The sequence below is a fragment of the Pogona vitticeps genome, chromosome ZW-PAR (genome assembly GCF_051106095.1).
Source record: "Pogona vitticeps strain Pit_001003342236 chromosome ZW-PAR, PviZW2.1, whole genome shotgun sequence".
NCBI lineage: Eukaryota > Metazoa > Chordata > Lepidosauria > Squamata > Agamidae > Pogona > Pogona vitticeps.
Window position 1 is genome coordinate 7980894 of NC_135800.1, and position 15162 is coordinate 7996055.

The 15162-nt window shown below is 44.4% G+C and overlaps 1 protein-coding gene across 2 annotated transcripts in view; it reads right to left on the reverse strand.

Moving 5' to 3' along the window:
- Positions 1-15052, reverse strand: part of EEIG1 (estrogen-induced osteoclastogenesis regulator 1) — a 48130-nt gene extending 33078 nt beyond the window's left edge. For both annotated transcript variants that reach the window (XM_020793293.3, XM_020793292.3), the window contains exons 1-2: positions 11378-15052; positions 6899-7648 (exon numbers count right to left, since the gene is read on the reverse strand). In XM_020793293.3, the coding sequence (XP_020648952.1) occupies positions 6899-7044 (146 nt within the window). In that variant the 5' untranslated portion in view covers positions 7045-7648; positions 11378-15052. The remainder of the gene's footprint in view (positions 1-6898; positions 7649-11377) is intronic.
- Positions 15053-15162: the final 110 nt, after the last annotated feature.

The following is a 15162-nucleotide window of genomic DNA, read 5'->3' on the forward strand; positions in this document are numbered from 1 at the left end:
GAAGTTGGGCTGCTCCTCCTCCTCCTGGTGAGCTTGACGTCACTGCAAAACTGAGTCAACACAGAAACTGCTCTGGCTGCATTATAACAGAATGGCTCAAGACTGCTCAAAATGACTTCCCACTCCGTACCCATGTCTGAGGCAGGAAGGCTTCCAGTCGACATTAGAGGTTCTGAGCACAGGCAAACGATGGTGAATTTAAACAATCAAGGCAAGGGAGCGCACTGGTCTCATTTTGGAAGCGAAGCAGGGTTGGGCCTGGTTAGTCCTTGAACAAGACACCCACCAGAAAGCACCAGCAATGCGCTGGGGTGCGAGAAAAGGCATCTGCCGGAAATCCTACAGACTCACTATAAAGCTGACAATGCTGAGCTAACTGGACCAATGGTCTAAGTCAGGATAAGCAACTTCCTATTTCCTAAAGCGAGCTTTTGTGGTCTAGAGCCATGTGGTTGCAGCCCTCTTGCTAAATACAGCTGAGCAACCTGGGCAGGGTCTGGACAGCACTACAGTGGGGTCTTGACTTGAGAATTTAATCCATATTGGAAGGCGGTTCTCAAGTCAAAAAGTCTGTAAGTCAAGTCTCCATTGACCTACAGTGCATTGAAAACCGATTAATCCCGTAACAGGCCGTTTTTGTTCCATTTTGGTTTTTTTCTGGTCTGTAAGTCAAATCTCAGTCTGCAAGTCAAACCTAAATTTTGCGGCCAGAGAAGTCTGTAACTCAAAAAGTCTGTAAGTCAAGCCGTCTGTAAGTCAAGGGTACACTGTATTGTGCTGTTCTTAAGGGAAGGGGGCTATGAATGATTGGGTGTTATTTCTCTTTAGTTGTATATTTTTAATCTGACTTCACCCTCATTAGCTTCCTTGAATGCCATTTCTTTTGGCAGAGAGGTGGAGTAGAAATGTAATACTGTAATGAAATTAGCTTTGCTGCAGTTTCAACAGCAGTCAGCAGTGGAAACATATTACAGTACTGGGGATGCAATAGGTAAAGCGATCGCATATGACACTGTGCTTTTCTTATCAATTTTATCTGTGTGGCAGTTACATTTTAAGGAAGGTAAGCTCTATTATTCCACCACACGTTTTATGACAAGAGCAAGACCAACCAACAGAAAAAGAAGCCAGAACCTAGGGGAGCAATACCCTTACATAACAGGAAGCAGACCTCTGCAGAACGGAAGCTTTTATCAGTCTTTTTGCAAAAGAAACAGCACCGTGTCTCAGGAGACCAGCAAATGGTTCTGCACTGGTTTCCGTTTTTTCAGATGATACTCATGCAAGACTGACAGCCGTGACAGAAATGCAATGCAAAAGAACAAGCGGACATAATCTGAACATGCCTCGCAGCAGGAACATCGTATCTGAGACATAGTTGTATTTATACCTCTGGGACCAATGTTGCATTTTTACTGCCTACTCTGTTACTCCCTTAGGAAAAGCTTTCCCACCTCCCACTCTTAAAAAGCACTCTTTCTCTCTGAAGACGGTGCCATCTGGGCCTTTCTCCTGCCTACTGGTTTTCTGACTTCTATTGCTAGATTTCTCCCTATGGTATGGCAAGGGAAAGACCCTAAACAGGTGTGGCTGATGCAGCAGAATCCAATCCAGCCTTACACTGTTCCTTTGAAATATGGGTACCAAGAACTCACAATCCCATTCAAAAGCTACCTCCATTAAAGACAGCCACTCCAATGCAGCAGAAGGCACACATAGGAAATTCAAATGCATGTTTAATTAATTGCATGCTATCAAGTCAATGTTCTCTCTAATTTTCATCCCCACTGTGTGGGAATTTCGCCTGTGGGTGGCGGGGGGGGGACTTGGGCTCATCCAAAACCTGGAAGTAAACAGGTATCGACGTCGGCTGCCAGTGCACGGCGCCAATGGAGCTCTGCACGCATGCAGCTTAGAAGGAATATTGCATTGAGTTGATTCCGACTTATGGCAACCTTTTCTAGAGCTTTCCAGGTACAGAATCCTCAGAAATAGTTTACCGTTCCCTTCTTGTGGGGGGTGCCCTAGGACTGTGCAGCTTGCCCAAGGCCACCCAGGCTGGCTTTTCTTCCTGGAGGAACACGGGGGAGAATTCAAATTCCCAACCTCTGGCTCCACAGCTAGATACCTATACCACTGAGCTATCCAGCCAGCATAAGTGCATGTTAAATCATTCTAAATGCTTTTTGAACAAATAAGAGCACAATGCAATGGAAAGCCTTCTGGGTAGAAAAAACAAGACCAATTCAGCGGCTTAAATCTTTTTCTTTTTTTATGGTAAGTGCTGGAGCACAGACTCTGATTTACATGGAGTGCCTATGATTATTCAGCAGTAAGAGAAAGGTATTCCTGATTCAGTGCCCTGGAACAGTCACTGAAAGAGGTTTTGTGACCAAGCCTCAAGGAACTACAAGGGTTTCTGAGTGTGAAAACACAGCATGGAGCATTAAAAACTTTCTTGTACCAAGTCAGACAGTTGGGTCCTGCATCCCAATATCATCTGCTCCTGGGCTTTGGGGTAGGATTTTCTCCTGGCCCTTCCTGAAGATCCCGAGTATTGCCTGCTTGACTCTCATCCATGTCATAACCAGGCCACTTCTGTTTTCTTCACCTCTCATTTATGCCTGGATAGGTTTTGTCAGACTAAGGGAAGCTGAGGAAACGACTTTTCACTTTTCATGCTGCTTGGTCAAGAGTAATAAAAATCCCCAGTCAGTAACTTTCGGAGTCTTCACCTACTCCAACAGAACAATTTTCTTTGAAGCAGAGAGCATCCGAGAGTACGATTATTATCTTCTTTACTTCGGTTTGTCCAATAAAAAGGTTTGCTAGCAGAAAAGACCAAAGTCTGATGATTCATCATCCTGAACTGGAGAGATGTATGAGTGTCTGAAGGACAGGGAAAAACAATTATGATGATGCATGCATGTGGGTGCAACCCTTGGCTTTCTGATAGAATCAGGACCTTTACAACACAAATACAGCCTTTGTTTCCATACCAAGGAGAAAATGTTCAAAGAGTGCTTTCAGATGCTACTGGTTATACTGGATTTACAAGTGAAAAAATGTCACAGGAAATACCCTCCAGCCCAACAGAAGGACGTCCTTCAGGGAAGACATTTAGGTGCCCTGCAAAGAGTATGAACATAAATACTGTCTCCAGAGCCTCTTTCAACATAGTATGGAAGGCTATGATCCCTTGTGAGCTAGACAGCTGGATGGATAGATGATGGCAGTACTACACACTGGTGATGCTTAGCATCTTAAGAACCAACAGGCTGATTGTGACACAAGGTTTCATGGAGTCAAGTCCACTTTGTCAGATGTGAGAAATGTTAACTTCTGACTGCATGTGTAAGCATACTTACATACCCATTCATACTTACATACCCATTCTTACATAGGAATTTACCCTGCATTTTGTTTTCTAGCAACTAATAAGAAACAGAACCTGTAAAGCTGTAAGATTCCGAAACAAATAAATATACAGCCAGAGGGAACTATGTACTGTATTGTTTTGTGTCGGTCATGCAGCCTGTACATTTTGTGACCGAAAATTTCTTAACTGGAGGACTCCTGAGGCTACTGTTCTAAACAGTTAAGGAGTCACATGCCAAACCTGCCCATTCGCATTGATCCATACAGCAATGACGACAGAGTTATATGCTGTGATAAGCTTATCAAGGGCCAGGTTGCCATGCAAACCAAACACTGGCAGACTGTTTTCAAAATGACCTTTTGAAGACAAACAGAATAAGCAGCAATGCCCACACGGAAATGCCTCCTTGTTTGTAATGTGAACAACATGTGAGAAACTGGCCATGGATCTGATCTCTTGATTGCTTGGAAACCAGTGACAGAGTGATAAACAGATGTTCACATACATCAGCTTGCAGTCGTACTAAAGCACTGCTAAACCTATTGAAAACCTTGGCCCTCTCTACCTGGAATCCGAGTTTGACTGCAAGCAAGGGGAAGAACTCGACAGCTGACTTCCTGATTGAAATTCCTGAAAGCTACACCACTTCAAGAAGGATGCAAAAGGGCACATTGTTGAGAATCCAGAATTTTCAACCAACTGGAAGCACCCTGGGACTTGACACTTCTTCCAGAATGCTGTAAATTCCTGACAGTGTTAAATCTTACTGACGTTTGATGATGTGCTGGTCTCTGCCTGAATTACTGGAACTGCAAGCTTAAAAATGAGACATTTCCAAGCAAGGGATGATAGTGAGTAACTTGCACAGAAAACAGGTAGCACAATTATATTTTGCTGATAGTCACAAAGATCAAATACAGTTCAAGCATCTTTAATTGAGCACCTTTTACTCTGTGGGTTAGCAGCAAGAGGCATCCTTCTCTCAGTGGGGAAGAATGGCCAGTAGGTGCACCACCTTCCCCAGGAGTGGTAAACTAATAGGAACAAGTACTACAAGAAAAAGTTTACACTGTGCTGGAAAAGTCCACGATTCTTGTAAAGTTTTTATATACACACAGAATCCTGTGAATAGGAATGTCAGAAACACAACACAGAAAAGAGTCAAATTTGGATTTACAACTAAAGGGCTGGCCAGCTGATTACACAAATACCCTTTTTTCACTTATACGTTTTCACAAACACCCTGCATCTGCATTTGGCATTGGTTGCAACCATCTCAGCCAGTATAAAAACAGAACTTCATACATTTTTGCATACACTTGCATCTGTATTTGGCTCACTTTAATCCAGGCTGCTGAAGACTAGGCGTAAACACAAGCACAGAGATAAACAAAGGGAACACAGGAGAATCTGCACACAAGACTGGTGCAAAAATTCCACAAGCCCATTTGTGACCCTTAGCAATGTGTCCCAACTACCTCCAAGAGGCCGTAAAGGAGAGAAAGGGAAAAACTCTGCCGTTTGAAAGTGATGCCTGACACCCATTTATGCTCCTAAAGAGGCAAGGAAAAGTCCAACATGACAGCACATTCTGGTGCTTAGTTAAAAGGGAACAAGTTTTCACAGGTTTCCAGTTCAGCTATAGTGGCCATGGGATCAAGCTGCATACCCTACTACTGCCAGTATTCCCCTTTTCTAGCTTATGAGTAACTACGGTTATTGAGAGAGAGAAAAATGCAAGCATTTGGCTTACATTAGAGGCAATTCCTCTACTGGAACACGTCTGCGATCTGCAACCATCACAGGCCGAGCACACTGAACCTCAGCCAGTGAAGGGGGGGGGGGGGGAGAAGCTAGCAGCCCCACATCAGGTTAGTGGCAGCCAAAGCAGCCCTATGCTAGCAAACAGAACTCCACTTTTGCATTCAAGGTCAACAAGGAGAAGTATTAAGGCAGTGCTTGCAAGCAAACACTCAGCCAATCTAGTTAGGGGTGAGATTAATTCTTTCCTCTTCCTAAGCTTTCACAGGGTTCACATTCCTGAGATAAGCTGCTTTCACCCAAAGGGCAGTCAAACTGTGGAAGCAAAAACTGTGTGGAAAGCAAAAAAGAAAAATGAAATCACCCCCCCCCCCCAGCAAAAGTCAGGAGAGGCCTAAGGAACTGGGAAAGAACTCAAACCTTAAATTAAAGGGTCTTCGGAATTGGAAAAACTCTGACCTTTGTTTACTACAAAAAGAAACTTTCTTCCAGGAAGATTCAGCAAAAGGAAAAACACTTTAAACTATATTTAAAAAAAGTTTGCCATATTTCTGCATGCTGATATTAAGGGCGAAAAGTTTAACTTTCTGTGGGTCTCAATCCTGTCCCCTAAACAATTAGGTTCTGATCCTTCCTTGAGGCGTCCGAGTTTGGCTTCTACTAGCAGCATAAGAGACTTCCAAAAGTCTCCTGCCTTGACTACAAAACAGGGCAATTCATAAGCAAGTCCAGAATTGTTTTTGAACTTGTGTTGGCACACTGCTAGGCAATAATCAATTTGCACAAAGCTGGCAATGAAAGTAACGTTTGATTAGCGGTTACTGATAGATGGGGCAGTCCCTATTTTACAGTAAGAGCAAACAAACCTAGAGATTAAACAGTTGGGGGGAAAAACACAAGAGAATAGGATACTTTCTGTAGAATCCAGCTTAGAATGGTAGCAGTTTCAATTTCTGCTGCAGCATTTTGGTCTGCAAATGAGTTTAAAGATAAACAAAAAATATATAAATTGCACACCACATACATCATCGCCATAACTGGATGGGTGACTTTCGAAATGGATTGTCAAGGAACCTGTTTTGTGGACATACTATTCCAAGGGTCAAAGAAGAAGGAAAAACAAAGCTTTGTGTTCTTATGTGTTCCTACTTATGGCAACTAGTTAGTGATCACCAAAGGTAAGGTCCAGTCATTAGTAACTCTGCTCATCTCCTGTGCACTTCTCTTATGGAGTCAATCCACTTCATGTTCTGTCTTCCTCTTTTCCAAAAGTCAGTTACATTATCTTAGTCCAAAGTTCCTCACTAGATATAAAATACACACACTCCTTAATAGTGCTGCAATAAAGTAAGTGTGGGGGAGGAGAGCAAGGTGTTCTAGTACTTAGAACTGCTAGAAAGTTCAGTGGTTTAAGAATTAAAGCCGAAGGCTGGGAGTTTGTTCCCCAATGGGCCTCCTTGACAGGGGTTGGACTTGATGATCTATAGAGTCCCTTCCAGCTCTACAGTTCTAAGATTATTATTGTCTTAAAACACTCGAAGAATTCATGGAGGACCATATGCAGGAAGACATCAGGAGCTACTGCTCTATATTGCTAGCTTGTCCCCTTCACTTTCATCCACAGATGAACACAGACACTAGCTGGGGGTTTACCTTAGCACAAGGAAATCTCAGCCATACAGTGAAGAGCTCAATACAATGAGGGCCAAACAGGGAAGGGAGAGAAGTAAGAGTACTGAAAAAAATCCAACTTCTTACCTAGTAGACAAGGTGGCAAAATCCCCTCCATCCAGCAGCCTGATTTTGCAGAACAGGACCCCGTTGACAAAAGGGACCGCTGTCAGCTCCTCTAAAGTGAAACTGGTCTGGAATTTGAACTTCTTTTTCTTCATCAAAAAAGCCATGGGCAAGTTCAAATAAGACCAAACAAACAAACAAACAAAGGATAGAAACTGCCCAATTAAAAAAGAAAGGAAACAACCCAAATAAATCAGAAAGAGCAGCAGCTGCAACTAGAAACAATAAAGTTTCAAAAATGTGAAACACAAACAAACAAAAAATAAAATTTAGAAATATTCCCCAGTCAATCCAAGGTACAAAAAATAGAGGGTATGAGTTTGAGTTCAGATGCAAGGGCAGTGCAGCTTTAAATTAAAAATCCTCCTCTCTCTTTGGTGGTCAGATCTGGCTATCGTATCATTGCCAAGGCAGATTCCAGGTAAGGAGAGCAGCAGGTTAAGTCTCTGGTTCATCTCCAAGGGGGCGAAGAGGAAGGGGAGAAAACTCTAAGCTCCAGACCAGCAGGAGCTTTCTTGATCCGAGGATCTGGCGAGCGGTTCCTCTTTGCCGGGCGGGGGCTCTTTAAAGCATTGCTGGATTTGCTCGGAGTTGGTGTACAGCACAGCCAGGGCTCCTTTGCGGCTCCAGACTCCTCCCCCTGGGCAAACCCTTCACGTGGATAAGTGTTTCTGCTGCATACGTTCTGGCTCCTACAGGTTTCTTGTCAGCCTAAAGAAGGCAGAGAGGTAATTAATCTCGGCCAACATCAGCCCCTCCCTCCGTTACCACGCCCTGTCCAAACTAATTATAGTTAGATAAAATATTCAAGTGTTATCCTCCTATTAAAGGGCAAGAAGGAACTCAGGCTGCTTTCTTCACACGGAAAAGACTGCCTTTCTCTGCACCTAGCAACTGCCGCCACCATCACCACCACCCACCTGCCTGCGTGTTTTTCCATCCCAATCATGAGACACTTCAACAAGCTGTCTCACAAAACAAGGGACTGTTGCACACATACTTTTATACATGCATATGCTCCCAACTCTCACTCGTCCAGTGAGGAAGAATATTCAAGAGAGATAAACAACCTACAGATGGCAGGTAAATACCAAGAAAACCCACTTTCTTGCCTCACCCCCTGCTTTTCAGCCCACTTTGTTAAGCACCCAGTCTCTCCACAGCAAAAAAAGAAGAAAATGGTAAACAGACTCAGGGTTAAAACTTGCCTGGCTTCTCCTGAGCCTCAAACCCACTTTAAGTGGATCAGCCTTGAATTCAACCCAGATTGTCAGGTTCTGAAAGAAGGCAAAGGTGATAACTAACTATAAGCACAGAGTTACAAAAACAAACTCCAGTCAGGAGTTATTGATTGTAAAATGACTGTTGATGTTGATCCTGCTAGAGAAGAAATTTATCTTGCAAAATGGCTTTCAAGAACCTAACTTACTCTGTTGATCTAGATTTTTCCCCCCTAACGTCTTCCTCTTATCCCCTCCTTCTGTGCCTGAGGGATGCTTCTAACATTCAGTGTCACAAGTCAGGCTGACCCTGGTTGGCGACAGATTCTGCGCCTGCTGCGTTTAGCTTGGTTTCAAATAAACAGCTGACTGAAGTGACCCGAGACTTTCCTGGGACACCACTTTGGCTGCAACCCACTTGGCTTCGACCCTGTTCTGTGGAGGTAGGCTACTTTATTCTTCCTCTATTAGTCTGTCCTTGAACCCTCCACCCTCAAACATACACAGGGCACAAATGAGGAGCCCTAAGCATTTGAAGAAGTGGCACAAAAGTAGGCACACACACAAACTTGTTAGATCTTTCAGGTCACACAAGACCCTTTTTTCCCTACAGTTCAACTAAAAAGTTCTGCAACATGTCTTCCACTCCTCCCCTAATGCAACCCTAGAGAACAAATGAGATTCAGTCTGCTCACCAGTCCCTTCGACTTATCTCAACTGAATTCATAACCAAACTCCCCTGAAAGTACTGTACTGTAACTTCATCTGCTATAATGTGTGCCTGGTGACATGACATGATCAACCCTCTGTAACAACAGTCACCTTCCTCCTTATTCCACACCTGATTTCTCAGAGCCTACACACGCTCACTTCTAGGGGCACCAGGTTTCCTACAGACACAGGGGATGGGAACTCAAGGGTACTGTCAGCACCAAGGCGAAGTTGCTTCTCATCAGTTGCTGAGGAACTCCTGACAATGGGGGCAGTGAACTCGCATCTGACTGGCAGGCTTCCCAGAGGCATCTCTCGATGGCCACTGTCTGAACAGAATGCTAGACAAGACGACATGGCCTTTTGGTCTGATCTGGCTTCAGGGCCCTCCTTATGCTCTCAGCAGTGCAATGCAGTAACAGGCACTTTAAAATGAAGGGGTGGGGGGATGACCAGATCCTAGTGATTCATATGTGGAAGGTCCTCCTAAAAGGGATACGCTGTCCAGTTTAAAAGCAAAGATCAAGACAAGTTCATTTAATTTTCATAGCCCATTGAGCAAATAATAAAGCACTCTGTGGACCTGAAAAACATAGTTGCAGTCTCAAGCAGTGAGCAAACACCAGGGATCACTGAACACAGACGTGTTGTGCCTTTATCATAAAAACTCATCTCGAGCATACAGTTGGGTTCACTATATTGAAAACAAAGTAGTGGACTGAGTGGATTGGTGGGCCATGGGGATTCTAGTGGATGAAACAAGAAGCCCATATAAAACTGAGCCTGGCCCTCTGCTTGGACACTCCGAAAAGAAGGTAAATACTGTACTGACTTCTAAATCTTGAACTGGAAGCAACAAATGAGGGTTTTAAGAAAGACAGATTGTGGATCAGGAATGGCCTTGCAGCACAATCCGTTAAATGCCTATTTGGATGCAAGTCTCACTCTCTTCCATAGGCTTGCTCCTAGGTAAGCATGTATAGGACCACTGCTTTACATTTCAAATCCTGAACACCCAAGTGGAGAAACGCCCCTCCAGGATTTATTTACTAACATGAGCAAACACAGTTCGCCTGTTACAGCAAAACAAAACAAAAAAACAATTCTGCCAGACCTTCAAGACATTCATACAAGCCTAAATCCTTATGGAACAATCAGATCAGCACACTACACCTTTGCGCCCCACTGATTTCTGTGGGGGGGACAACATTTTAACACATGCCTATTACTGTTACTTAAAAGGGAACACTGTGCCTGTACCACGTCTGTCTGTCCATACACACACACACACACACACACACACACATCCTGCGCTGTAGAGTGTAGAGATACACACCACACAACATGTGTGCATATGGATGTCTAAGCACATTTCCTTACCTATGTAGACACCTGCACCCATAAGATATGGGACATTCTCTCTCTCTCTCTCTCTGTGTGTGTGTGTGTGTGTGTGTGTGTGTGTGTGTGTGTGTGTGTGTGTGTGTGTGTGTGTGTGTGTGTGTGTGTGTGTGTGTGTGTGTGTGTGTGTGTGTAAAGCAACTATGAGATGTAAATATACAACGGTTTTAAGACACCGGAGTGTGGGTCAATGCACATGGAAAGTGTGTGGCGAGATATTTATATACATACATAAATCTACATTCATCTTACAAACATATGTTGCTCATACAGCACCCATAAACACCTACAGCCCCACAGGCACCTCAGGGGCAAAGACACACACTCCTAGGTCCAGATGCACACACCCTGCATATCTGTGCATGCCTAGAGTCGTGTGCATTTCCCTATGCACCCATATGTCACCCTCCCTGGGGGGGGAGATCCCCACAAGCACCCCATGGGCTGAGCCCACTTGCAAAGACCCAACCAGGAATGAAGGAGAGGGCTGGTTCAGCCAAACCTTAGGTAACCCCCCCCTTCGACCTACAGGCACAACTACGAACGCAACATCTTTTTACAAGATGAATGTAGATTTATGTATGTATGTATATATAAAATATATGTGTTAACTTGACCCCCCCAACACAGACAACACTTCAGAGCTTAAAGGCAGAATCCTCTTCCCACCCCCCTACCCCACGTTTTTAAAAGGCAGACTTTTAGTCGCCTCCTGCCTGGGTAGGGGGGCGACGGCCTCTTCTCCATCCCTGCCCCCCCAAAAAACCCCATCCCCCTTCCACATCATTTCCTCCCCCCAAACAAGCTTTTAATCTCCCCCTCTCTTAAATGACCCCCCCAGCCTCGGTCCCACAGACTGGAAAGGGCCCCTTCCCCACGAGGCCACCCCCCCTCAGGCCCTTTTTTAGGCTCTCAGAGCCCCCCCCCTTCGTCCCTCAGCTTTTCTTCCTCCCCAAATTTTTTCTCTGCCCCCCCAAAAAAAACAAGAAGGGGGGCTTGTTCCCTCCGTATTCCTTCCATACCCCCCTCCCCCTCCCCCCCAAAAACGGTTCCCTCCTCATCCAGGGCGGGAAAGAGCCTCCCCTTGACGACCGGGCGCCCCTTTTACCTCAGCTTCTTCTCTGCTCGCTTCCCTCCACCTTTTCTGCTGCGCCAAGTACGCCCGCTACGCCACCAGCGTAAGGGGAATGGGGGGGACACAGAGAAGGCGGGGCGAGTAAGGGAACGTGTGCGCCTGCGCATCCGTAACCGGGGCTGGCTTTCCTCTCTTTCTTCCCTCAGCTTCTGGAGTGGGCGGGGACTCGACGCGAGGCCATTCTGTCGAAGGATTGGACAACCAGGAGCAGGAAAAAAAATGGGATGAAGGGGCGGGAAAGGATTCGGGTTGCGATTGGTTTGCTAAGGCTGCGCGGCTCAACGATTGGAAGGGAGAGCCTTCGCTCCACCCGGAAAAGGTCCGCCCTCCGTCTCTGCTTTCTTTACCTCAGAAAATGGGGTCGGGGGGGGAATTAAGAGTTTAGGAGGATGGGTTGGAAAAGGGAAGATTTGAGGAGGAGGTTAACAACAGCGATAAAGGATAAAGATTGGGGCAGAGGAATCCATATATAAAGGGAAGATTTAAAAAAAGATTACAAAGTTTTTTGCTTTTTTATTTTTACTGTATTTATGAGAACTTTTAGTGTCTCAGTCCCCAAATCCTGGCAGATCTTGATTAAAAGTATATGGAAAAACATTAGAGGTCCCTGTTGGCATAACTGGATGTATGAACTGCTGCTTTTTATGGGTTTTCTGTCAGGCACTCCTGTAACCTTCTGGGCTGAACCTTAGAATTAAAAAAAATAAATAGTGCAGCACCCTGTTCCCTCACAGTAGCCAAGGTGATGCTTTTGAGGAACCCACAGGCAGAGCTTGACGAGCAAAACAACAACAACCCACCCCCAGGGTGGATTAAAATCAATTATTTCTTTAAAATCAAATTGGGATTTACATTTAAAAAAAAAAACTTTTTAAAAAAAGTTTAAGTTGTCAAACCTGATTTTTAAAACTCAAATCAGGATTTAGTTTGTTTTAAATCAAATCACGATTTTTAAAAATCAGATCCACCTTGAATGGAACAGATTGCCTCCAAAGATCTCTTTGTTTTTGAAGCAAAAGCTGGGTGATCCTTTGTGTGGATCAGTTTTCTGCCCTAGCTGGATTGTGGACTGACTTTTCAGAACCTTTCCACCTCACTGCATTGGGTTAATAGGTTGAGGGAGATAGGATCCATAAGATAACCCAACTCGAACTGGGCACCCTACAGGTGTGGAGTATAACCTTTGGCCCTTGGCTGCTAGTTGAGACTGGAAGGTTTAGTCCAAAATATCTGGAAAATGCCCAGCTCAGCAAGTCTCTAAATGTCTCGATGGGTGGATATGTTAAACAGTGGTTAGTAAAATAGGGGTGAGCCTGGCTAGTAAATTGGGTGAGGGGCCACCAGGGAAAACCAAGGATCTTTGGGTATATCTGGGGGGGGGGGGAAATCTGCCTTTATAAACCTGGAGAGCCACCAAGATTTCAGAGAAATCCATTAAAAATGCATGTAAAAAGTCAAGGCCAACCAAAAAGAGGAGGGGGCATTAAAAGGTGCCCAGGTTTTTTAGATCTGTTTTTTTTTTTTTTTAAATCAGACAAGATATTAGAAAAAGAAAAGTAGGAGGGAGGTACAATCTGAAATCCTTATAGTCCGCATGGAGTCTTATGATGTTAGGGAGGAAAGCAAAGCAGACAGATGCTGGCAGCTAGATTCCCCCCAGAAAAGCCCACAGGCAGGCACTGGAAAGTTAGAAAAGTTTGATCTTCCACCTCAGACAATACAAGACCCCCACAGTAAACTTAAAATGGTTTCCATTCATGAACCCCAGTAGATTCTATGTGGGGGAATTGAGCAGCTGCTGGTCCCACAGCTCCTTGGCAAATAATGTTGAAATAGCATGCCTTGATCTGATCCAACAAGCTGTTTGTCATGTTAAGCAAAATAAAAATGCAGGGTCACCAAGCACAGGTTAGGCATGCCTTTAGTATTACGATGTCCCAATGAGGCCTTTTGTCCTTTTTTAAAACTCAGAAGACAACGTAGAATCTAGTGAAACTATCCCCAAGGTTTAAAATATTTTGTCCAACTCCCTTTCCTTCTTGAAAAAAGCTTTTCCTAAACACTTCTCGGGATAACTCAGGCCAACATATCTGCTGCATTTCATTTTTCCTGACTTCTTTCCCTTTGGACTGTCCACATATTTATAGCAACAGGATATAAACGCTGAAATTTTCTGAGGTTATAAATCCTGCCGTTCTCACGCATATTTATTCTATGGCATTCAGCAGCAAACATTTTTCTTCTGAGTGTTTGCTTTGTAATTAATTGGATAAGGTGACTGATGTTATAAATAAACAGGCTTGGAAAGATGCCTGGAGAATTGCTGAACACATTGTAATTTAACAACAGCTGTGTTCCAAGAGTTTTTCTACATTTTCGTTGACAAAAGAAAGGCAAATAGAATAGAGGGATTAAGAAGCCTGGCTGGGAGCATTTATTAGCATGAAACTCCTTCATGCTGGGTCACTGAATGCATCTGTATAGGTGATAAATTAGCATTTCAAAGAGGGAGGGCAGGATGAGCCTTCCTTCTGGACCAGCCTAAGATATTTTGCTGCCTAAGGCAAAGAACAAAATGGCACTCCTCCTTCCCATCTTCATGATCAGAAGTTGGAGAAACTGGCAGTTGAATATATAATATTGCTTCCAAGACATTGTTTCCCCCCACACCTAAAGCAGCACATTAGTTGAGCTCTTCAATGATAAAGGAACCAGGCTGTGTGGCAATATTCAGCAGTGTCCTATAACAACAGGGAAATGCTAGTATCAGTGCTGGTAGGACTACTCTAAGAAACCACAAGGAGCTGTGGGCTGAAATGGTTGCCCCACTTTACCTAATGGTAGAGCCAGCCCTGTGTTTTAACAACACTGCAATCCTATGCATGTGTGTTTTGAATCCTGCAAACTCTAGATGTACCTATACATCAAGAGCAGACAATTTGTGGCTCTCCAGATACTGGACTGCAGCTCCCAGTACAGCCAGCTGTAAAGGATGATGGAGCAGGCAACAAGATCTGGGGACCCCACCTCAGTTTACCCCCTTGAAGGACAAAATAGGAAGCAAGCAGGCTGCTTATACTAGCAAGCAGCTAATTCGCAGGGAAGCACAAGCCAGGAATCTTGGCTGATCATTCTGTGTGAATGGGAATCCCTGAGAGAGCAACAGCATAAATCACAAAGTTTATTTGGAGATAAAGAAATTTCCCCCTTAGTCAGTGGGGAAGATGATAAACCACCCTGGGCAGGCTGTGAAGAGAAAGGACCTCAGTCTAATCAGGAAGCGCTGAGCTCCCCTGCATTAGTCTTATCTCAGAGCTCATTATTGCAAGATATGATGATGGCCAGAGGCTTACATGCCTCAAAAATAGATCAGACAAATTGCTGGAGAATTACTTCTGGGCATGCTAGCTAAAAACAGAACCATCATGTTCTGAGGAAGTACGCCTTTAGCTTCCAGGTCCCGGTCACATTTGGGATAGATTGTCAGGAGTTTCGAAGGGTGTGTGAGAGTGTGCAGTTATCCAAGCGCAGGTTGCCCCAAGATTAAGGTAGCCCTGTCCCTTCATAGCTTTCTGTGTCTCCTTTTTAAACCTCCCTCACCATAATCTTCCTCTGTTGCAGGTTGTAAAAAAAAAAGTCCCTGTAAACTCTGCTGGATTCAGGACCCAAATGCAGAGACGGCCCCCTATCCTTTTCCAGGAAAGCAGTTCCTCGCAAGGACTTCTGATTGCTAAGACACCAACTGGCCATTCTAACCT